The following is a 25,265-nucleotide window of genomic DNA, read 5'->3' as shown; positions in this document are numbered from 1 at the left end:
CCACCACGCTTTGGAGCTTGACCTGCAGCTTCAGAGCTGTGTCTATACAGCTATTTCTAGAGCATGAGTGGGAGCCCCCCTAGTCTGTCTGTTGACCTGGACTGGGAGACTTGCTCTAAAATGCTGTGTAAACACATCCTTAGGCTGGGCTACACCTCAAACTTTGGTTGACCTAGCTACAGCACTAAAGGCTGTGAAAAAAGTTGCACCCTGAGCACTGCAGTTAGGTTGACCTAACTCCCCCCTGCCCCCTTTCCCAGTATACATACAGCTAGCACAACTGAACAACTACCCCGGGGAGAGGTGGGTTCCCTACATCAATGGAAAAACCCTTTTGGTCGATGTCAGAAGCATTTATGCTATGGCAGCACAGTTGCAGTACTGTAGCTGTGTTGCTGTAGTGGCCGCAGTGTAGACATGCTCTCCCCTCCTTTATATGGCAAACTGGGACAGCATTTGGAACCCATTCCCTGTCACTTGCCTTCATTCACCATTAAAAGTGATATATTTTCACCTTCTTCCCTTTCCACCCCTCACGGGATTGTAGGGGGAGGAGGGGAGGGACAAACAGCCAGTCCCTAGACAAAGATCATGCTTGGTAATAATCCCAGTTCTCATGGAATCTCTTGTGCAATCTGCAGCTGAAAACTACGCGGCTAGGGACTTCCCTCCTTCTGCTTCTCCCTGCACAAAGCTTGAGTCTGGGACAGCCCCTGCAGCAATCTGATCTCTAGACAGCCAGTCCTTATGGATAAGACCTCAGCACTTCACGCCTCTTGTATGCATTAAGCCCGGAGAGGAGTGTGTCAGGAGATCCCCCTATGGCAGTACCTGTCTTACTGTTTTTCTTTCAAAAAAAGTTATTTCCTTCCTCTCCTCTCCGCTCAGTGACTTCCTTCTACCCTCCCTCGCCCCTCCTACAGCTGCAACAGCAGCCTCAAGCTGCCAGAGTCCAGCCGAGCACTAAGGGAGAAGGCAAGGTACAATATCTAACTTTTCAACTTCTCCCCGAAACCTTGTGGGTCATGTTTTCTGCCTGGCTGATTCCTAGGGGCCACCAGGAACGAGCACAGAGAGAGGCATTTACAGGCGGGAAACTGCCAGGAGAGTTTGACAGGAAAGCTGTCAACCTTGAGCAGAGGGAGGGATTTCCAGTACTGCCAGCCTGGCATTCGGAGAGAGAGATTAATAGCAGGGGAGATGCCGCCCGGCTGCATTCTCATTACTCAAGGTCCCAAACAGGCAGCAACTTATGAATCCTGGCCTGGCCTGCCAAGTTCTTGCAAGCCTAGCCCTTAAAGAGAGAAAAACTACCCAGGCTTGCCTTGATCTTACTCCACTGTGAACGTCAAAGGGAGTTGGACCAGATCCCTAAGTTCAAGGTCTCCCATGGGATTGTGTCTCTCTCCCAAAACAAACAGGTGCAGTGATTATCTAGAAGAGAAGGGAGATATCCACTGCAGTAAGATGCAGGCAGGGAGGGAGAAGGAATCAGCCACTTGAATTTTCCTACGACATTCCGACAGAAGCATTTTAATTTGAAATAGAATGTTGTGCCTGATTCTCAACTGGCGCCTTGTAATCATTTACTTAGTTCAAAGTGGGTCTAAAATTCTTCTGTTTGTTGATTCATAGATTCCAAGGTCAGAAGGGACCATTGTGATCATCTAGTCTGACCTCCTCTATGATACAGGAATTCCCTCAAATTAATTCCTGTTTGAGCTAGAACGTGACTTGGTAGCATTTTGCACCCACTTTCCACAGGTAAGAATGACTGCCTGGGGTGCATTACAGAACCGGGCACGGGCATGATTTCCATTGCCAGGTGAGAGGATTGTCACGTGAGCTGCAGCTAGTATTTTTCCTTGACAGATGGAGTTTTTGAATTGTTTTTAAGATGCGATGAGTGCAAACTCCCTCTTGGTTCCTCCTCACCCTTGGGCCAGTCTTTACTTTCCAGGGAGAGAACGCAGATTGCCTCTGCAGTCCTGTGCTCCCAGTTCTGGGCCCCATACAGGCCCACCAGTTCACCTGAGTCCTAACCTGCAACACCAGCTGCTATTCCAGTGGTAGATTCACCACTATTCTACCAATGCACCTTAACCCTGACTTGCAATATGGCTATTCCAGTCCTCAGGTCTAGAAGCCATAGAGGCCTGAGAAATTAAAAATAATCATGTTCCACACACCATTCTCACTGTCAGAAATGCCCTGCCATCAACTACAAATCATGGCAACTTCCTAATACACCTTCATCCATCTGCCACCAGACAAATGGGGTAATTCCTCATCCCACAAGCAATGCAGGACCAACTCCATCTAGGATCCTGAATGCACTCTGCAATCTCAGCCAGGCACCATGATAATGTTGCATTAAGATTGTGGGGCTGCAGGGTTGTCTTTGACAAAAATTCACTGTATGGAGTTGTTTTATTTAATCCTCGTCTCTGATTCTGTTTGCTCCCTGTTAACAGGAAGTAGCAATGGCAGATGGTGGGACAGATCCTGCTGTGTTCACTTCCAGCACTCTGCCCTCAGATCCCCGCCTCCTTGCGACGGTGACCAATGCCTACCTGGGCACCCGAGTTTATAGGGACATCCTCCATGTAAACGGGGTGTATAATGGGGCAGTGGGGGACACTCACCGTGCCAATGTCCCCAGCCCTGTCAACGTCAGAATCAATGGGCCTGGTGAGAATGGACTGACAGAGACCTTCGCCTTGAACACCAGGACAGGTAAACAGGCAGAGCCTCAGCTCCCAAGTGGCAACTACATTCTTGTGCTTTAATGTTTTGTTTGCCTGATTTTCTTTTCTCCTCATTGTCAGTGACTCCCTCTTAGAAGCCTAGAAGTTAAATCTCTAAATCCCCCTACCAACGTTTTCATTTTCTGTGTGATCAGATCAACACATTCTCTCTTCTCCATTCTTGGTCCCATGTTTCTAACAGAGCCAGAAAGGAGCCGGACTTTGTGTTTCCTTCTTGCAGGGCAGCCTGGGGGGACGGAGGGGCAACTGGGGCAATTTTCCCCAGGCCCCACAGGGGCCCCCACAAGAATATAGTATTCTATAGTATTGCAACTTTTTTTTTATGGAAGGGACCCCTGAAATTGCTTTGCCCCAGGCCCCCTCAATCCTCTGGGCAGCCCTGCCTTCTTGCTGTGTGCGTGACATCACGGACAGCAGTCAGACAAAAGCATGCATAAGTCTGTGCTAGGTTCATGGCATACACACAGTGAAGACAGATAAAAAGGATAAAATACTCTTGTTGGAAGGGTTGCAATGTAACTACTTTATTTCTTAGAATTCAAAACACTCATATGCAAAAAAACCCAAAACAGAGGGATACAAAGCAGGCTGCTCCCTAAAAAAGAGAGCCACAACTCATCCCACCTTACTCTAGGCTGTCTGTCTGCAGAACTGAGTCTGATGATGGCATGTTTCCCTACAGAGCCCACTAGCCTGCAAGCAGGACCAGGAAACCCCTCAGAAATGTTAAGTGATAGCTTACACTTGAAACACAGTTTTCAATATCCCATAGTCTGGGAACAGTGAATGGCTTCTGCAGAGCCAGTGAGGAGCACTCACATGCACATTTTAGGGGCAAATTTCACAGAATAGTGGCTAAATGTCTTTAAAAATAAACACATACATAGAAAGCTGTAAGGCCTGATTATACTGGACTCTGACTTCTTTCACCTTTGCATTACACTGTTAAGGTTGGCCAATTTCCCTTTAGCTGAGAATAAGACACTAGTGATTATGCCATGTCTATGCACCTGCTGGAACCATGCTAGTAAATGATGTTTAACCATGACTTTCGGTAAAACAGTTTATAACTGGGCTTGGAAGGATTCGATTTTATTAATAAATGTTCATTTCACAGACAAACCGAGGAAAAAATATTTCCATTGATAATAATTGAAATTTACAGATAGGCAAAATAGAAAAAATGCTTCTTGAGAATTTATGAGTTTGATTTAAGGCTATTTACTTTGTATGTTTTGACATATGATGCTATAACGCTTTAGCTTTTTGAATCTCTGTGTCTCCTGTCATTAAATAATTGTCTAACCCTCCCATTTAAATAGATTTTTAAAATGCTTTAAAATAAACATTGATATTACCAGTTGAAATTATTTCTAAAAAAAATTGAATTCTGACAAGCCAATTTATAACATAATTCCTTCCATGGCTGCTCTGTCCTGGTAAACTATATTAGCAGTTACTTACAGGCAAGAGCCGTGTTTAAACATTTTTGGATAAAATGGTTCCAGTACTAGCAGAGACAGTGGAGCAGCCAGAAAAAAGATTCTGGATCACAACTTCAGAAATTGATCCAATTTAGGCTCCCTCTTTGCAGTTTGGACCTAATCTCGCTTACTCTATCGCACTCTAAAAAACTGGCACTTGAGAAAGTTTTTGAATTTGGTCCAGATCTTGAAATCCAAAGTTTGGGAGAGTTCAGATCCAGCGTTCTGAGTACTTAGGTAGGTCTGTTTTAGAGACACTGGGCTGATTCTGCTCTCAGTTACAACAACATAAAGCTGGTAGGAGCAAGTGGAGAATCAGGCTTGTGAGATTTGGATCCAGAGTTCAGTTTTGAGGGTTGGTCCTGGCTCATTTCTTGCTTTGATAATAAATCACTGCTGGGTTTAAACTAATTGGGGAGGATCATATTTCCTGTAGGTTCTATGGCCCAGATTCTCAATGGTATTTAGCTATCTAACTCCCATTGAAATCAGTGGATGTTAGGTGCCTAAATACCTTTGAGACTCTGGGCCCATGTGCACTTTATGTATCTGTTACAATGGTACCTCTGACTATCCTTTCTCCCTGCTCCAAAGAGGGCTCCATGCAGACACAGATCTGCACCCACCCAGATCTGATAGCAGGATCAGGCCCTAGATTTAGAGAACAGGCAGGAACATCTGACAGCGGAAGCTCCAAATGATAACTCTGTTTGTGTCTTCAGGAACTTTCAGCCACTTGCTTCAGTTGCCAGGTTACACCACTACGCACAGGATCTATGCTCACCACTCCCTCGTACACCTGCTGGCCTTCAGCATCACCATCAAGCGATCGACTACCAAAGGCCCACCAGTGACTGTGCAGCTCCAGATGCAATTCAAGCCACAGAGCCGAGACCTGGACTTGCACAAGGGGCAGGACTTCCAGGGAGCTCAGTGAGTGTGGTCATGATAGGGTGGTACCCAGCAGGGATGTGGCCTGAGGAACAAAAGGACTCGCCCTCTTTCCAACTTTCAAAAGGGTGACAAAAACAGAGCTAGGACAATGGCTAGGGTTCTGAGAGGCCAGAATGACTCTGAGCAACTTTACCCATGCTCCAGAGGGGCTGGGCCCAAAAGTCAGGCTCCTGGGAGCTGCCTCAGGCCCTTGGTACTTTTGGTGGTGCCATGGCAATGGATGCCACGTATCACAGCTACAGATGTATCAACCACAGCAGCCACTGACTACAGTGGAGGGAGAAGGGAGAGTCTGGAAAGCTGAGCTTTGTAGAGTCCAGCTTGACCTAAGCTGGGATTTCTTCAATTTCCTGTTTGACATTTGCTTGATGTTCGGGAGCGGGTGGGTGTTAATTTAATTGACGGAGACAGCCCCACTCCCACCCCATCGGGTAAACTTCAAGCTGTTCAATGTCCCATTGCAGGTGGGTGCAGCCTAGAGGAGGGCCATCTTGCCATGGGCATTTTGCTATATTTTCCCACCAGGGGTGTGGAGAGGAAGACAATCTGAAGGGGGAAGAGAGCACCAGGTATTTAGGCTTGAAATGAATGAAAGTTGGAAGCCTAAATAGCTTAGAGGATCTGGGCCCACGAGACAATCCAAGGGAGGAAAGAGGGGGTGTAAATGGGAACTCTCCCATACTCTGAACTCTCCCATACTCTGGGTCATCTGTCTATTTCCCCTCCATGTCTATTGGTCTCTCTTCTCAGCACCCCTACGCTGTGCTCCACAGCTCTTGCTAATAACAGTGGAATGAGAGTCCTGATACATTCCAGACTCGGAAGCTCTCTCTGGTGGTGAGAGTCCCTCTTAGCTAAATGGGCTGGGGGAGGAAGGAAGGCCCATTCCACACAACAATATGGGCCCGATCCTCAGCTACTATGAATTGACGTAACTATTTTGGAGTAAATGGAACTACACTGATTTATACCAGCAGAGGATCTGGCCCCTTGAGTCATTCACTTTGTGACCCCTTTCTGGCTGCTGAGGCGAAGCTGCAATTTCCCATGCTATTTGCTGTACCTTGCAGATATATCTATGGGAAAACTTTGATCCCTGAGGTGAAGGGGGCTCCCCAGCCCACGGTGCACATGATCTGGACTCCGGTGCCGCAGGCTGTGACCCTGCCAGGGGAGGAGCAAGAGAGAACCTGGGAGTTCCTGACCGCTGTGGCAGAGAGTGAAGAGGAAGTGAAGAAGTGCTTTAGCGAAGGAACGTCCCTAATTGCTGCTGGCTCCTTATATTCCTCTCACACTCAGGCCTGGACAGCACTCTGGAAAGGATGCCGGGTCGATGTAGATGGGCCTCTCCCTTTGAGGCAGGCCCTGTATGGATGTCTCTATTACCTGCTGAGTGCAATTCCTCCCTTGGATTCTCCTGACTTCCTGTTCCATGGAATCAGCCCTGGTGGGTTATCCAATGGCACGCAGGGAGAAGACTACTGGGGACACGTCTTCTGGGACCAGGTGGGCTACAGAGGATTGCCGCCCATAATTCCATTCTGGGGATCAGACATGCTACAGCACTCCAGCCTGGGAGTGGGACACGTGGCACTGAGTGGGAGGTGTGGCAACAGTCTATGTCTTGGGAGGCTGATAGGGCAAATCTTGGTAGCCATGCCCTGGGGTGTGTATCCTATAGCACTCAGAGGCTGGGAAGACAACTAATAGCAGGAGTGTGGTGGGATATAGAACCTCCTGAACCCAGACCCTGTCCCTATAGCCAGATTCATAACCCGTTCTTGGCAGGGTTGCCTCTAAGTATGTTTAATGTGGTGACCATGGTCAGCTCAGAGTGTTTCCCCCCTGCCAGAGGCTTAGACCAGCACACGGTTTTCTTCCAATAACTGGCTCACTGCACGGACTATTTTGTAGTGTGGGCAGCAGTTACACCAGGTCTCTGGAACTGGTTTGGATGGCCTTCTTCCTAGCAATCTGTGGGGTGGAACAACCCCAAGTGCTGCTGCTGCGTAGGAACATCCTCCAGGCTCTCTGCTCCACTGGTGGGGCACTATGGGAGAACTGCTTGGACTCCCCCAGAATGCTCTGATACAAACAGGGCTTGGGAGCGTGGCAGGTATGGTGACACCAGCATGGATGTGAGGGCAGAAATGCTCCTGTATGGGCACAACTCAACTATGTTACTTTTAATGAGCTAAGGTGACAGTGCAACTAGCCAGTTACATGCACAGTTAACAGTGTTTGTGTTGGCAGGGCCTCAGCGGCTCCGGGAGCACAGATCCCACAGTATTCAGAGGCTAGAGGGGCCTGGGCCTGGTGTTCTCTCTGAGTCCTGGCACACTCATTGTCCTAACCTCCCCTAGTTTCACTAAGTGTCTGACCTTATACAGACTCATTTTCTGTTTCCAGGACACATGGGTATACCCAAACATCCTGTTATTTTACCCTGAAGCAGCCCGAGCCATCCTGAAATACCGTATTCGAGCACTAGGCGGAGCCCTGAAGAATGCCCAGGAGCAGGGATATAAGGTAGGAACAGACTTGTCAGAAAACGAACCGAGACGACAGCCACCAAAGGAAATAATCCTCTTAATACTTAGCTTGCCCTGATCTGTTCCCTTCAGAGGGTCATGCTCACCCTCTCCGGGGGGGGGATTTTTTCCGACAGGGTGCTAAGTTCCCTTGGGAGAGCGCAGTCACGGGCCAGGAAGTCTGCCCTGAAGAGATTTATGGAGCTCAAGAAGTTCACATCAATGGGGATGTTTTGCTGGCATTTGAGCAGTATTATCACGCCACACAGGTAACCGAGACACGTGCGGTATGGTGCAGGTATGAGGATGGTGCCAGAAACAGGACAAGCCCAGTGGCCAAATCTACCAGTCTACTGGACAATTCCTTGGATGGGGTCCTTGGTCACTTTGCTCCTCCCCTTCCAGAGCAGATAGTCTCTGCTGTCCTTTCCCCCATCCACAACAGCCAGTAACACTCCCTGACTAGACTCTCCACAATCTGCAGTCGCCCTTCTTCAACGCCTGCTTCTCAGGTATTGTTCCTTATTTCACTCTTCAGCATCTTGCTTTTCAACTCTGGACTAGTCTCTCTTTACCCCTTCCCCTAACTACTGCTGGTACAACCAGTTACCAGAGTCCCCTGGACCCCCTAACAGCCCTGCTGCTCTCCTCGTGCCCTGAGTATTATATTTATCTTTCTCGTGTCTCCCTTGCCCTGAGTCTAAAAGCTCTCTGAGTAGGAGCTAAAGAACCCCAACTAAAGAGAAGCATTAAATAGCCCCCATTGATTTTTGCAGCTGTCAGTCTTCTCTGTCATTCAGTTAGAAAGCTGTCTTCTCAAAAGTGGATGGGGCTGACATGAAGCCTTTTAAGGGTATGTCAACACTGCAGTGTAAGCCCAGGGTTAGAACTTAGGCTCAAGCCTAACCCTTCCATCTACACACAAATCGTGCTAATCCAGGGCTCAGACCCAGCGTCCCAGGACTCCACCGGTGTGGAGGGTCCAAGCCTGAGCCAAGCTAGGACCCAGGGTTCAAGCCCTATTAATTTGCAGTGTAGACACAGACCTGTTAGATTTATGCTCTGCAAGACCTCCAAAAGTATACCACAATCCCATGGGATGACTTTCTTTTTCTTCTGGATAATCAGATGGACAGTCAAGTTTTCCCAAATGGCACCACAAATAAAGGGCTAGAGCAACCACACTATGGGAGGGCACTAGGATGTTTGGGATATGGGTGACTGGATTTGAGGCCACATAAAGCAGTGTAGACCCTGGAGCCCAGGTTGGGACCCAGGGTTCAACAATTTCTACCCTGGTGTTACAAATGAGTGTAGATGCTCAACCCCCTAGGTTAACAAACCCAGGGTCTGCTAACCTGAGTTGTACTAGCTCTGGGCTTACACTGCAATGTTGACATACCCAAAATGTCTCTTAGGCCTGAAAATTACTGGCAGGTACAAAGTCCAGTCCACAGAGCTGTTTGCTTGCCTGCTCAGGGAACTGAATTCCCCCCCAGTTCCTCTGGGGAAAGCCTGTTACACAATGTGTGCAGAACAGGACAGAGGTTCATTTTCTCCTAGAGGAGGAAGCCTAGGGAGATGGTGGTGCTCCCCTCCATTGTCTGGAATTGCTTAGAGAGGGTGGTATGCGATTTCCTCACTAAGGCGATTACACACACTTCAAATGAGTCAATGGGCCAAATTCAGACTGGTGCAACTGCTGAAATCCATGGAATTGTGTCCACTTACACTAGTGCTGAATTTGGCCTTATTTCTTTACTGTGGAGGTAGTGTCTAGGGTGGAGGGTATATTGCACTCTACTGCTGAAACTTCAGGGATATCCAAGCCTGTAAACAAACTCCACTGGGAATAGCACCCCCAAAGAGCAGTGCAGTATCAGTCATGTTATGAACTGGACAAAGGGGATGTGCTTGTGCTGATGCTGGAAAAAGGCAAGGGAAGCAGCTGCTGTGATTTCAGCCAACTGACTCTTGGGTCAATGTCCATCTTCTTCCCAGCTCCCCATCTCTCTGGGTCTGGGTACCACTGTCTCTCTTCCTCGTGGCTCCCTCTGGGTTTGGGTACAAGTGTCTCTGTTCCTCGTGGCTCCCCATCTCTCTCTCTGGGTTTGGCTCCCTCCAGGACCAGAAGCTGTTCAGGGAGGAAGGAGCCTGGGACGTGGTCAGTATGGTGGCTCAGTACTGGTGCAGCAGGGTGGTGTGGAGTCAGGAGGAGCAGTGCTACCATATCAAAGGTAATTCCCCCCCTGAGAGCTAGTTTCTGGGAGATAGGACTTGGCAGGTGAAAGCCCACAGCTTCTCCAGCTTGGCCTGCCTCACTCTGGCAAATAGTAACAGCTGTTCTCTGCGTGGGGTGCACTGGCTCTCAGGTCCCCTGTATTCCTGAGCAGCCTACCATGGGCTTAACACCCACCTCCCACTCAGACCCCGCCTAGCTTTACTGTGTGCTCAGAGAGTGGCTGGAAAAGCTCCCTTGTGCCTTCCAGGCTCACCCAATCTCCCACTCCCTCGGGCCCTGTGTTGCACCCTTCCAGACAGGATGGCCGTTAAGTGTGGAGCTCCCTGTATTTGCCACTGTCGCGGCATCAGAATCAGATCTCATTTCAGTTCTGATAAGGATGTGCCTTACGTTACGCAGGAAATGGATAATGTGGTCCTCATTGGAGTAGAAATAGGAGCAAGGAGAGGATGGTGGCACAGCCCAGTGGGCTAACACACAGGCCTTTAGCCTCTGCAGGCCTGCGTTCAAATACAGCAGTGAGTTGCATGTGAAAAGGTGTTTTTGTCTCATCCTACAGCCCACAGGTGAATTAGTCAGTATCACCTACCCAACACATACTTTGGCATGTCTGGGGGAGGTGTAAGTCTAGCATAGCGTCACCTCTTCCCAGGAGCCAGAAGAGATATGGAGCCTTCTCTTTTCCTGCCAGCTCCAGGGGCAATGAGATGGACAAAGCATATTACACCTGCCATGGCTTCCCTTTCCCCCTTGCTGAGTGAGGGGCAGCAGGCCAGAGGGGAAAAGGTGCATCACAGCTGCCCCTTCGCTCTGTGGTGGGAGTTGGGCCATTTGTCTGGGCTCACCAGGTTAGAAAGACCCGAAGAAGAGCTTAGTGTGGCTCAAAACCTTGTTTCTCTCCCCAACAGAGAACAGCCCAATAAATGACATTCCCTCCCACACCTTGTCTCTCTCAGGAGAAGGAAGACTAAAAAAGCAGGAGGTGCAGCAGATCAGGACCAGAGTGCCTGGGGAGAGCTGTGAGGGCCCTGGGACTGGAATAAGTGTGGCTATTGTGCGTCAGGATGGACGTGCATCCACAGAGCTGTGGTTGCAGAATTGGAAAATCCTTGTACTATGCACAACTGGCTCTTTCTTCCTGAGATCCTATTCAATGTGCACTAGTGTTTTAAAGAAAAGGTTATTGTTAATCTAAGGGATCCCCCCTCTACTGAGAAATTAATGCCTATGTCCCCAGAGATAATCTTCTCCACTCCCATATCGGAAATGATTGAACACAGTGTTAGGGGAAGGTACCAGATTAACCGCTATGGAGTTAGGAACTCTAGATATTAATTCATAGAACAGGTACCCCACATGCCACTTAATCCACATCACCCTGCCAATGGGCCTCAGCCCTGAGGCTACGGAAACACCACTATGGCTCAGAAGGTAGTCCAAAGTCTGTAACTCTAGTAAGGCTGCCAACATGGGTGCCAGTGATGTATACTTCTCCAGTCAGGGCTGCAGTGAGATCCCTGCTCGCTTCCCAAAGGCCACCCACTAACACTTAGCTACAATGCAAACCGGCGAGCTCAAGGTGAAAGGTTCCATAGCCTCTCATCAATCCCCGGAACAAGGGGTTTAAAACAAAAGAAGGACAGGCAGTGCCCTGGTGTGACGTCTTCTCCCTCTTCCTCCAGGTGTCATGCCCCCAGATGAGTATCGCTACAGTGTCGATAACTCTGTTTACACCAACGCCGTGGCCCAGAAGAGGTAACGCGCATGATTTCTAGAAACACTGAACCATTCTTCCAGACTCTGATCAGTCTTCCCTGCTGCTTAGCAAGCTGGCGGGTTTCAGAAGAAAGCCCAGGCTCCAGGAGGCATCAGCGGCTCTCTGAAGCTCATGCTTTGGGCCATACGTGGTCTTTCAGTCTTGCTATTTCCCTTGTGGGCGACGGGCTGGGTTAGCGCCTTTGCTTCCAATCTTCTTATATTTTGCTCTTTAAAGCATTGCAGATACCATATAAACAGTCTCTCCTCACCCCCCCACCCCATCTCACAGCTTGAACTTTGCAGCCGAAGTGGCCTGTGATTTCCAGATCCCTGTCCCTGAGGAGTGGCAGGAGGTTGCCAAGAAAGTCAAAGTGCCATTTGATGCAGCCAGGAACTACCATCCAGAGTACGATGGGTACAGCCCAGGTGAGTCAGAGGAACAGGAAGGGGAGGGGTTGCATCTCAGCCTCCATCTGTCCTTTGAGGATGCTTTACAGCACAATAGTAACCTCGGATCCTGACTACATAGAGCTTAGGGCAAGCGCTGTGTTGCTGGACCATTGAAGAAGGATTGATGCTGATGCAGTGTGCGTGCTGGTGGGTCACCTAACCCAGGTTCTTATTGTAGAAGGTGTGGCTACTGAGCTGTTTTCTGCGCTGGATGGGATATTTCTTACCTCTGGGTTATTTTTAGGCTTGGAAGGAATCGATTTTGATTCGTAAATGTCAATTTCACTGTCCATACACAAAGTGATGAAAAAATCTTTCCATATTTTCAGTATTCCAGTGATAATAATTAATTTTACTAATTGGCAAAATAAGAAAAATGCTGCTTGGGAATGTCTTAGAATTTGATTTACGGCAATTTCCTTTGTATATTTTGACATATGATGTTGACAGTTTTTGTTTTAATAGTTATAATGCTTTAACTTTTCGAATCTCAATGTCTACTGTCATTAAATAATTGTCTGACTCCCCCCATAATTTCCCACATCAGTGATCATTTAACTGAATAAAAATCTAATACCATGTTTTAAAATGATCAATATAATCTATCAAAAATATAAAAAATAAAAGTCAACTTTTGCCACACCTAGTTATTATTAAAGAAGTTGACCTATGTCAAGATTTTCTTTGCAAGGGGTACGTCCATAGTGCCTGGGGAATTTGCTCTTTCCCTGGTTGCAAGTGGCACGGTGTCATAAACAGATAGCTAAGGGTTAATGTCTCTTTCACCTGAAACACCTGAACAGAGAACCAATCAGGAAACCGGATTTTTTCAACTTTGGGTGGAGGGAAGTGTGTCTCTGAGTCTTTTGTCAGTCTTCCTGCTGTCTCTGAGCTTTGGAGAAGTACTTTCTACTTTCTAGTCTTCTGTTTCTAAGTGTAAGGACAAAGAGATCAGATAGTAAGTTCTATGGTTTCTTTTCTTTGGTATTTGCATGACTATAAGTGCTGGAAATGCTTTGATTTGTATTCTTTTTAAATAAGGCTGTTTATGCAATATTCTTTTAAGCAATTGACCCTGTGTTGTATCATCTTAATACAGAGAGAACATTGGTATTTTTTCTTTCTTTTTTATATAAAGTTTTTTTTTAAGACCTGTTGGAGTTTTTCTTTACTTCAGGGAAATTAAGTCTGTACTCACCAGGGAATTGGTGGGAGGAAGAAATCAGGGGAAAGGTGTGTGTTGGATTGCTAGCCTGATTTTGCATTTCCTCTGGGTGAAGAGGAAAGTGCTTTTGTTCCAGGATTGGGAACGGCGAGGGGGACTCACTCTGCGTAGTTTCACAGAGCTTGTGTCTGTGTATCTCTCCAGGAGCACCTGGAGGGGGGAAGGGAATCAGGATTATTTCCCTTTGTTGTGAGACTCAAGGGATTTGGGTCTTGTGGTCCCCAGGGAAGGTTTTTCAGGGGGACCAGAGTGCCCCAAAACACTCTAATTTTTTGGGTGGTGGCAGCAGGTACCAGGTCCAAGCTGGTAACTAAGCTTGGAGGTTTTCATGCTAACCCCCATATTTTGGACGCTAAGGTCCAAATCTGGGAATAAGGTTATGTCATGGTGGCACATTCCTGACCAGCCTTTGTACTGGACAGGCAGTTGAGCTGTAGGCAAGTCTACAGCTTGTGACATGAAGGGGTAAATTGTAACTTTGGCCTTTGGGTTGATGAATTTGGGGTCAACGAAGGATTGGTGGATAGCTGACACTTGTGCCCCCGTGTCTCTCCACGCAGTAACCTTCTTTCCGCCCACTCTCAAATTTTCCCTTCGCTCCAAGGGTATTTGAGAGGCATCCGGGCCTGGGGATCTTTGGTGTGATGGTGGTGTAATGAATTGCACTCGCATGGTGTTCTTGGGACAGTTGGCCTTGATATGTCCCGGTTCATTACACTTAAAGCATCTTCCATCTGATGGGTCACTGGGCCGAGGTGAGTTACTGGAGACTGGTGAGGTTGAAGAGTAGGGTATCTGTGGCTTTACGTGGGTGGTATGTAGGGTCTTTGGCTGTCCTCGGTTGTAGGGTTTATGGTTTGTGTGCCCCCTGGGGTAATCGTTCCCCTTGACAGTAGCTTTTTTGCTTTCTGCCAGTTCCATCCATTTGGCTCCAATCTCCCCCGCCTCAGCGATAGTTTTGGGATTTCTATCTTGTATGTACCGTGTGATGTCTTCAGGAACACCATCCAAGAACTGCTCCATTTGTATGAGGAGGTTCACTTCTTCCAAGGTTTGAATGTTGTTTCCTGTTAACCAGGCCTCATAGTTTTTTGCAATGTAGTAGGCGTGTTTGGGAAATGACACCTCTGGTTTCCATTTTTGGGTTCTGAAGCGCCGACGGGCATGATCTGGGGTTATCCCCATCCTGTATCTGGCCTTGGTTTGAAAAAGTTTATAGTCATTCATTTGCGGCTTGGGCATTTCAGCTGCCACCTCTGCTAAAGGTCCACTGAGGTGTGGCCTTAATTCTACCATGTACTGGTCTTCGGGGATGCTGTACCCAAGACAGGCTCTTTCAAAATTTTCCAAGAAGGCCTCGGTGTCATCACCTGCCTTGTAGGTGGGAAATTTCCTGTGCTGTGGAGCAATAATTGGCGCCGGGTTGTTAGGGTTGGCTGGCACATGGAGCCCAGCTTTTGCCATCTCCAGTTCATGTTTTCTCTGTTTTTCCTTCTCTTCATTCTCTTTTTGTTGTTTTTCCATTTCTCGGCGGTGGGCCACCTCTTCTTCTTCTAGTTTTCTTTTGTGTGCTGCCTCTTGGGCTGCCTGTTCTCTTTGAAAGGCTGCCAGTTTGAGGCTTTCTTCCTTTTCTTTCATCTCCATCTGTCGCCTGTGTTCAGCGTCTTTGATTTGTTCTTCGGCGTCAATCCTTGCCTTAGAAGTCATGGTTCCTGTTTTCTTGTGTTGGGGTGCCCTCCGGTGTTTATCTTCTGAACTGCAGGCTCTCTGTTGCCTCCTGAAGTCTGCCTAGCAACAGTGCTTTTTTCCTTTTCTCTCTCTAGCTAATGTTCAATTAAGGGAAACCAGAAAAACCACTTAATTTGCATGCATATAAGTGCTGGTACTTGCCACCTAATGGGAGGGCTATTGCATGACAAAAGACCCTTAACAGTCTTCTCGCTTAATATGCAAACCACAAACTGCTAGAGAGAGCAGAAAAAAAAAAATTCTCTCTGGTTCCCTTTTAAAACCAAACTGTTTCTCTCTGCTAAAAAGCCCTTAGCAAAGAAAAATATAATATTCCTACTGGCTTCTGGATTCTGTCTATATCCCGCCGCTGCACACCATGTTATAACCTTATTCCCAGATTTGGACCTTAGCGTCCAAAATATGGGGGTTAGCATGAAAACCTCCAAGCTTAGTTACCAGCTTGGACCTGGTACCTGCTGCCACCACCCAAAAAATTAGAGTGTTTTGGGGCACTCTGGTCCCCCTGAAAAACCTTCCCTGGGGACCACAAGACCCAAATCCCTTGAGTCTCACAACAAAGGGAAATAATCCTGATTCCCTTCCCCCCTCCAGGTGCTCCTGGAGAGATACACAGACACAAGCTCTGTGAAACTACGCGGAGTGAGTCCCCCTCGCCGTTCCCAATCCTGGAACAAAAGCACTTTCCTCTTCACCCAGAGGAAATGCAAAATCAGGCTAGCAATCCAACACACACCTTTCCCCTGATTTCTTCCTCCCACCAATTCCCTGGTGAGTACAGACTTAATTTCCCTGAAGTAAAGAAAAACTCCAACAGGTCTTAAAAAAAAACTTTATATAAAAAAGAAAGAAAAAATACCAATGTTCTCTCTGTATTAAGATGATACAACACAGGGTCAATTGCTTAAAAGAATATTGCATAAACAGCCTTATTTAAAAAGAATACAAATCAAAGCATTTCCAGCACTTATAGTCATGCAAATACCAAAGAAAAGAAACCATAGAACTTACTATCTGATCTCTTTGTCCTTACACTTAGAAACAGAAGACTAGAAAGTAGAAAGTACTTCTCCAAAGCTCAGAGACAGCAGGAAGACTGACAAAAGACTCAGAGACACACTTCCCTCCACCCAAAGTTGAAAAAATCCGGTTTCCTGATTGGTTCTCTGTTCAGGTGTTTCAGGTGAAAGAGACATTAACCCTTAGCTATCTGTTTATGACACACGGTTACTGTTTGAATGTTTGTTTAGACATTGAAGCTACATTTTCAAGGCTGTGCTCCACAGTAATGCCTGCTGCTCCCCGGTTCTGTGCATGCAAAAAAGATAATTGCACACTGAAACATTAACTCAGTTAAAATCTGCTTTGCCACAAGAGTGCCTGCTTGGTCATAAATCTGGGGTGGTGTGTGTGCACCTGCACATTTGTGAGTCATTCCATTGTGCCTTGTTTTGAGAAGATGCCGTCTGGTTAACACCATGTTAAAACTGGGTGTTTGGGGTGCTATCCTGGCCCTGCACCAGCTTCCAGAGAAGGTACCTGCTAGGACCATGTCCATGAAAAACTTTCTAAACAAACTGAAAATCACTGTGTCTTGATCTAACTTCCAGCCAGCCAAACCTAAGCCATCCCCAGCTGATCTCCTGTGTTCATGACCTGCCTTCTCTAAGCTTGCTTTGCACTTCAGTTATAGTTTTGCTCTGTTGAAATGGCATCGCGTGGTTCTCAGTGTATTGCATTAAATGCCTCCCTTTCAAATTAGCTTTCTAGCTGCCAGCTCTGCACGCTCTCCTCTGGGATATGAGATTCAAGTTGGGCCCATCACCTGTCATTCCTAGTTTCAATATATGCTCTGCCCTTTCTGGCTGTCCTTTTCCCAGGTAAGCAGGTGAAACAAGCTGATGTCATCTTACTTGGATACCCAGTGATGTATCCCATGAGCCCTGAAGTCCGAAAGAATGACCTGGAGATGTATGAACCTGTCACTGTGCTGGATGGGCCAGCCATGACCTGGGTAAGCTGCCAAGCAGAGTGGAAGCCAAGTGTGAAAGGGATGAGCCTCCTGCAGGGCTCAGCTCCTCGCAGTGCACCCAGGAGGCACCTGTTTGGATCTCTTTCCTGCAGAGCATGTTTGCAGTTGGCTGGATGGAGCTGAAGGAGATCCAGAGGGCGCAGAGTCAACTGAGCAAGTGTTTCAACAACATCACCGAGCCATTCAAGGTCAGGCAGGTGCAGTGGAGTTTGCCCCTTGCCACTGTAGATAGATGACAGGTCTATAACGGCTGGTCACAAGCAGCCCGTGATGCTGACAGATGTTACTCAGACCAGCACCTACATTAACTGTATTATCAGTTGCTGTGGCCTCTTCTGTTTTATTGACCTCCGTCTTGCATACTACAGAGCAGTTCACCACCCGCATCTCCCTGCGCATTGATGGGCAATGGGGGAATGGCACCACCACCCTTTTCCTTCTCCTCTCACTAGGGGAAGTAGGCTAACGTGCAGGCATCATGCCCACCTCAGATTCCTTCTCCTCATTATGGGTGGGGGCAGTGGGACAAGCAGTACCCTGCTCTGCTCTCCCGCCCAGCTCCTCGTATCAAAGGTAGGCCACAGGGCTGGGGGCATTGCAACACCACCACCCCTCAGTGCTAGGAGAGGGCCCACTATCAGCTCCCAATTCCCCTCTTTCCAATGGTGACTAGATCTCACCCACCATGACTCCCTTTCTCCTCCTGCTGGGAGAAGGGCAGCGGAGCAGGGAAGACCTAAATAGAGTTCCCTTTTTCCCTACTGTGGGGCAGCAGGACCATGTGGGAAGAATGCATCATACCCACCCTATCCCTCTGTGGCAGGAGTGGGGGCAGTTCTCTGGGCTCCCAAGGCACCAGACAAATGATGCTCATAAGTAACACTTTCCAACCGCATGTAAGGCAGTGAAGCATAACTAATAAATCCTGACATGGCCTAAGTCATTTCTCTCTCATGTGTTGGTGTAGATCTGGGTGGAGAACTCCGATGGGTCAGGAGCTGTGAATTTCCTGACGGGAATGGGGGGATTCCTGCAAGCCATCCTTTTCGGATACACAGGATTCAGGTGCGAGCGCTAGTGCTACCCACTGAATTTCTTGACAACCATGACAAAAGATCTCTACGAACCTTCACCTTTAAATGTAGCAAGATGACTGGTCCTATGGCTAAAGCATTCAGGATGCTGGGGCTTAAAGTCTTTCCAGTCTATGGCATCATCTCTAAATGGAGGATACTGTCCCATCCCCGTCCTCTGACAGCTCTCTGCAGGTAATGGACAAACAGCAAAGCTTACAATCCCCTAGGAATCCCAGATGGTAACTAGTGAATTGCAGAGAACGGGGTGGGATTTTCAAAAGCACCCACTCTGCCCCCTTAGAGGTCAATGGTAAAACCATTATCATCAATAGGAACTGGTTCAGGCCAACAGGGAACCCTTCTGAAAATCCCAGTCAGCTTCTCCAATGGAGATTGAAACCCCAATAGGGTCAAAGGACCCCATAACACTCCCTAGAGCAGGGGTCGGCAACCTTTCAGAAGTTGTGTGCCAAGTCTTCGTTTATTCACTCTAATTTAAGGTTTCGCGTGCCAGTCACACATTTTAACATTTTTAGAAGGTCTCTTTCTATGTCTATCATATATAACTAAACTATTATTGTATGTAAAGTAAATAAAAATTCTTCCATTGACCTAGCAGTGTCTACACTGGAGCTTAGATCAGCTTAGCTACATCTCTCAGGGGTGTGAATTTTTCACACCCCTGACAAATACAGCTAGGTCAACCTAACTTTATAGTGTACACCAGCCCTAAGACCTGAATCCATTAATTCTGAAATTATTGGTTAGATCTAGCTTGATTAAAAAATTAGTGCACATACCCATGACAAAATTTTAAAAATTTTTAATAATCCACTTTTTATTAATAGGCCAGTTTCCAAAAATAGAAGTCAACCATCAACATTAAAACACACTTTTAAAAGCTTACAAAGTAAATATCTTCGAATGTGCCCTGTATAACATTACAGAATGGAACATTTTTGGTAAACTTTTAAATCTGCCTATTGATGCTTTATACTTTAGATAGCAAGAGATTGCCCCTCTTAAGTAATGTCATGAATAGACTGACTTTTGTTGTGTATTTGAAATATATGCTGGATTAGATTTTCTCAAATTAATGGAAATCACTGGAGACTAATCACGGAAATCACTCCTTGAGGTGACAAAAGGCTAAGTCAGACTTCAACATTGTAATTATTAAAGTTGGCCTGAATCTCAGGGGGATTCTCCCCTCTCGATAATAATACTAGTATCCTTCCCATTTTAAAAATGGGGAAACTGAGGTTAAGAAGAGCGAGTTACTTCCTCAAAGTCACATGATAAATCAGTTGCAGAGCTGAGAAGCTACATCTCTGGAGCCTCAATCCTGTGTTTCAGCTACAAGACCATCTGTTCTTGCCTCGGGTACTACTTGAGAGTAGAGCTGGTTGAATGTTTTCCAACAGAAGAGTTTTCCATCAGAAAATGCTGATTTGACTAAATTGATACATTCCAATACGTTTGATGGAAAATATTTCATTGAGATCAAATTATTTCATTTCAACCTTATTGAAGCGTTTTGGTTTGATGTTTCTGAAACAAAATTTAGGAATTTCAGTTCTGCTGTGATATTTCTAAGCTTTGACATTTTGTTCCAAGTCAGAATTTATTAATTTTTAAATTAAATTTCTCACGGAACAGGAATTCTAGTTTCCAGCTAGCTCTACCTGAGACCTCCCCTCCCACTGCAGGCAGGAGGTGTCAAAATAACCCGTTAGCAAACTACCAGTTTACAAAGCCATTTTCTACCTTCCCTTTCTCTTCTCTGCTGGGTAGGAAGATGGTGATGAGCAAACAGAAGCACTCTCCTCTCTAGCCAGATGCGTCTCCTAAGGTTTGGTTTCACCCAGGGATGTACAAATCATTGGCCTGGGATATCACCATCAAGAAGACGGTGACGCACTGGAATGGGTTACCTAGGGAGGTGGTGGAATCTCCTTCCTTAGAGGTTTTAAGGTCAGGCTTGACAAAGCCCTGGCTTGGATGATTTAGTTGGGATTGGTCCTGCTTTGAGCAGGGGGTTGGGCTAGATGACCTACTGAGGTCCCTTCCAACCCTGATATTCTATGATTCTATGATTCTAAGTGATACATTGTGACATCAGGGGAAGGAGATTGTTTCCTATTGGCAAACAAATATCCTGGTGAGCAGCATGCAGGGAGAGAGATTACAGGAAAGGAACATGGCTCTGCAGTGGGACTCTACTCAATCTGTTTAAGATTTGCCAAAAGCTAGTAATAATGTCTGAGCCCTTTTACTAACACAGTTATTTCTGGTTTATTCATAATTAACTGTGGGGAAACTGGCAGCAGCCACAGAATTTATATCCAGATACAAGAGACCCAGAGCAGAGCAAAGCCAGCTGAATCAATATTGAATTAGAGCAAAGTAGAGATCCGGATATCACCCTAATGACCAGGCACATCAGCCTCCAGGCTTAAAAACATCTTCCCCACAGGGACAGAGAAACTGTAAATAACTAAAGGGCCCAAAATAGACCACGTGGTGGGAACTCACCACTGACATCAACTCCTGAGGAGGGGAAATCTCCAGCTGAGTCTGAGAAACTTGGGCTGGCACGGTGAGAATGGAGCCAATTCAGAGCAAGAGTAGAGAGCTCACCTGACACACATGTGGAGCCATTTCCAAGTGTTCCTGCCCTATGGGTCAAAACCAGTTGCACCTGCAGTAAGTAAGTGGTTTAAAGGGGAGCCAATTAGCTGCATGAGAAGTTGTGGTTCTGAAAAAAAATTGAACCTCTGAATTAGAAAAAACTTAACTAAAGTCTCCTCAGTGGCCCTAAAAGCAGCATTCAGAGAGCACTTTAGAGTGGTCAGATCTGGTGGATTTTCAAAGCTAAGGTCACAGTATTTATACTCAAAACAGATGTGATTCTGGTCCTGGAACATAATCTTGAAGAGCTTAGTTGAGGACAGATCGAGTTTAGAGGTGGTAAGATTGATACGTAGAAAAATAGTTAGTGCTAACGAGTTGCATTCATTGTTGGTGCGTGTGGTCAGTATTAGGTGTGAGAAACTCCAAAGTCTCTGATAGACATAGGTGTGAGTTGCAGGTTTCACCATCCAAACTCCAACCTTAATCACCACCTTTTCACCAGTCAAAGGTATTTGGACTCCCTGTTCCACTTAGACACAGACTCAAGCCACAGAGTTTGAATCTGGATCCAAATCTTCCTTAGAAGGCAGACTGAGATGACTTTCACCCCTCCTCCAACTCATTTCACATGGGCCTCCAAACAGACATCATAGAATATCAGGGTTGGAAGGGACCTCAGGAGGTCATCTAGTCCAACTCCCTGCTCAAAGCAGGACCAACCCCAACTAAATCATCCCAGCCAGACCTCTGCCAAGCCAGGGCTTTGTCACATTGGCTGCTAACAACCATTTGTCACTAGGACACTGGGCCAGAGTTGAACCAGTGACCTAGGTTAAGGCTCCACATGCCATTAGCATGCTCCAGAGCCACCCAGTCTTTTGTGATGTGGTTCTGAGTTAAGCTGTTGCCAGTAGCTCAGGTAACAGCGCTGGAAGAGTCAGTCATGAGTTGTGGCTCATTGCACGCCACTTAGCGACTGCTAAGGAAACTAACTGGCAAAAAGCAGATTGGCTAGGAATTATTTTTTGTAAAGAACTAAAGACACTGTAGCCTAAAGTCCATCTCTTCAGTGACCATAGAGAGTAAGAGCTACATGAGACCGTCACCACCAAACTCTGCCCAGAAGGAGTTATTCACAGAAAGGGAACAGATTCGCCCTCTTCTGCAATCTGCTGTGGTTTTTGGGTTTACACAGAGGTCCTCTTCCCTATTTGATGAGCTGGTTTGCTCCAGGTGGAGGTCATAGGAGACATTTTGCATGCTCAAGTCAGCAGCTGTGCTGTATTCTAGCAAGGCTGTTTTGGGAGATGTTCAGGTTCTCACAGCTGGTATTTGCTTTAGTCCTGTTGTTGCTCCCACCTCAAGAGGGGGTGCTGGAAGATTCACTGATATTCTAAGAAGAATAGCCAGTGTCTCTTCCCCCGTGGATGGAATTCGCTAACATGGCCCCTGACTCCCCTTTGCCTTTCCTAGGATCACCAAGAGCAGCCTGAACTTTGACCCTATATGCCCGGACAACATCAGCAAACTCAAGGTCACTGGAGTCTCTTACCTTGGAAGCAAGCTGAACTTCACGCTCACCAAAGAGAATGTTGGGATAAAGGTGACAAAGTCCTCGCGTGACCCACAGCTGTCCCCCCTGGAAGCTGTGCTGGTAGCATCAGGGCAGCGCATTCCCTTGCCCGAAGGTACAGTGTCTCCCCACTACATCACTGCGCTGTGCATCTCTGATCTTTGCTGCAGAGCGTGTTCTGCTGGGAAAAGTTAGGGGGCAGCAAGGCATCTGGGTCTCCCAGTCCTACACCCTTTCCTGGAGTCACTTCTGCTGGCAGGGCCGGCCTCACAGGATGGCAATGTTGACGATCCCCCAGGGTGCCGTGATCAGAGGGGCGCTGTGGTCAAGAGGCAAGAAGTTGGGTGGGCCTGGGGTGTGAGACCACAGAAGGGAGCTCCAGGCGATGTGGGGCTGGCAAGCCTGGAGAGGCAGTAGGGACCTGTGGGGATGGGTGTGGAATCTAGGGAGGTAGCGGGAACTAGATGTGATGGAGGCATGGATGGGGAGACAACAGGGGCCAGGGAATGCCAAAATACAAGTTTGCCCAAGGTGGTGTTTTCCCTCAGACCGGCCCTGCCTCCTGGGAAAAGCTGTGGCTGCTATAGTGCAAGCTGGCCCATGACCCGCACTCCTAGACCATTGCTTACAGCACTACCTGCTGGCAGAGGCAGGGACTGGACTAGCTGTCAGCTCCACACAGCCAAGGCTATAATCTCCTGCCCTCCGCAGCCCGTCCCACTGGAGTAGACTGGGGGCAGAACTACCTGACTGCATTTCCTGCTTTGAAGCTGACTTAGAAAAACACCCTGGCCCTAGATCAGGGGTTGGCAACCTTTCAGAAGTGGTGTACCGAGCCTTCATTTATTCAATCTAATTTAAGGTTTCGCTTGCCAGTAATACATTTTAATGTTTTTAGAAGGTCTCTTTCTATAAGTCTATCATATATAACTAAACTATTGTTGTATGTAAAGTAAATAAGGTTTTTAAAATGTTTAAGAAGCTTCATTTAAAATTAAATTAAAATGCAGAGCCCCCCAGAACAGTGGCCAGGACCCGGGCAGTGTGAGTGCCACTGAAAATCAGCTGATGTGCCACCTTTGGCACGCGTGTCATAGGTTGCCTACCCCTCCCCTAGATGATACCTTAACATAGGAGACTAAAGGGAATAACCAGAGAGAGGGTGCTTAGAGCCAGAGTCCTTCTCAAAGCTTGTGTGTTTGCTTCCATTGCAGGGCAGAGCGTTTCCTTCGCCACAGCTGCTGGCCGGATCCAGAGAGTATCTGAGGAGCCATTTTAAGTTGTATTTGTCAGAGCAGGCATTAAAACTACCAAAGCTACGCAAACATGGCAGGGAGCAAGCGTCCTGGAGCAGCATGGCCTGGGAGCCCCTGCTGCGTTGTGGAGCAGACTGAGGTTTGGCTGCACAGGCTCTGCGCATAACTGACGTGCTCTGGGGGGGAAGCTGTTTGACTTCCTTGCTTCCTTTGTGGCCAGTGAGCAGATGCTTGGAAATTCTAGATGGAGTGGGGAGGAAGGGAATGCACCATCCTCCTGCTCTTATTGCCTTTGGGAAATGGTTTTATTGACAGCTGAATTTGGTTCACCTCCCAATTACCTGCCCTTATTACCTCCCTGCAGATTTGCTGACCAATATTTACCTCTTCTCTGCTGGGCTCAGCTTCTGCCACATCCCTTTGAGCACCTATTTATGGCACTTCCTTAAGCTTGCGCCTAGTACGTTTGGCAGCATGGGAGCTGGGTTTTGCCCTCCATGCCTGGTACAATATGTCGCGCACACATGATGGAGTGACAGCAGCTGCTCCATAGTTAACATGGCATGTCATTTTCCTTCATATGGTGAGAGTTTCAAAGGCACAAGGAGCAGCTAGGCCACCTCCAACTCCCAGTTGTGCCTTTGAAAATCTCCCTCTGATTTTGGCCACCCACCTAAAACCCACCAGAAGAGGGAATATTGACTCAGATGGGTAGGTTAGCTCTGGAGCTGAGGAAGAATGTTTACCCAACCTGAACAGAATTGCACAAGTGAGTCCTGCATTACAACCTCCTAAAAATAGGTGTCTGCTGGAATTCGTCTGGCTTTATTTACTGCTTTGTAGCACAAAACCAAACAGAAAGAGAGAGGGAGAGAGAACGCATAGTCTGCTGGCTTCTCCTGGCTGAAATCTCATGCCCAGCCCCACTCTTTCACTGCTTAGTGTCCAACTCTAAAAGTTACTGTCATTCTGAGTAGGCTCCTGAGAATGGCACATTGGCTCTGGCAACCTCATTTGGGCTCAACAGGGGTTCCAGACCCACTGGGCCTGACTCTATTCTCCATTCCACCATCATAAAGTGGGATTATCTCCACTGAAAGCCAGCGGGTCGCATGGGTGCAATGGACAGGGAAATCAAACCCATTACTTGGTAATCACCGGCCAGGTGCTTGGAAGGTACAATGCACAAAATGGAGACAGTCCCTGCCCCAGGGTGGTTACACTTTAAAGAAGATACACGCTGGGGAGCCCAAAGGATTTATTTTATTGGCTAATGTTGTTGTTGCTCCCTTGAGGGCACTGCGGAAGACTGTGTGTGTAGGAGGGTGGGTCTTTTGGAGAGGTGCGGCAAGTGGCCCGCAGGGCAGCTGGTGGAGAGGCACGGACAGGATAGAGCTGCGCAGAGAAACATGGCAATCGGCCATTGGGGCGACGAGCGAGTGCCCGATCAGTGGCGAATGTAAGATGCCTCCTTACCGTCCACTCCCTTCCACACAGGGTGGGAGGTGAACTCTGCGGACAAGATCAGCTCCT

At 47.4% G+C, this 25,265-nt stretch overlaps 1 protein-coding gene across 1 annotated transcript; it reads left to right on the top strand.

The window, feature by feature from the left end:
• Window positions 1–1,729: 1,729 nt before the first annotated feature.
• PGGHG (protein-glucosylgalactosylhydroxylysine glucosidase) lies at window positions 1,730–25,265 on the top strand. The gene is made up of 14 exons (XM_030560762.1): window positions 1,730–1,764; window positions 2,475–2,736; window positions 4,975–5,185; window positions 6,277–6,712; window positions 7,616–7,735; window positions 7,875–8,006; window positions 9,863–9,974; window positions 11,662–11,734; window positions 12,027–12,163; window positions 17,042–17,175; window positions 17,286–17,381; window positions 18,161–18,258; window positions 22,377–22,591; window positions 23,691–25,265. Exons 2-14 carry the CDS (start codon window positions 2,484–2,486, stop codon window positions 23,753–23,755), a joined length of 2,082 nt encoding a protein of 693 aa, XP_030416622.1. The 5' UTR covers window positions 1,730–1,764; window positions 2,475–2,483; the 3' UTR covers window positions 23,756–25,265.

This window comes from Gopherus evgoodei, chromosome 4 (assembly GCF_007399415.2).
Source record: "Gopherus evgoodei ecotype Sinaloan lineage chromosome 4, rGopEvg1_v1.p, whole genome shotgun sequence".
Taxonomy (NCBI): Eukaryota; Metazoa; Chordata; order Testudines; family Testudinidae; genus Gopherus; species Gopherus evgoodei.
This window is presented reverse-complemented; position numbering and strand designations above follow the sequence as displayed.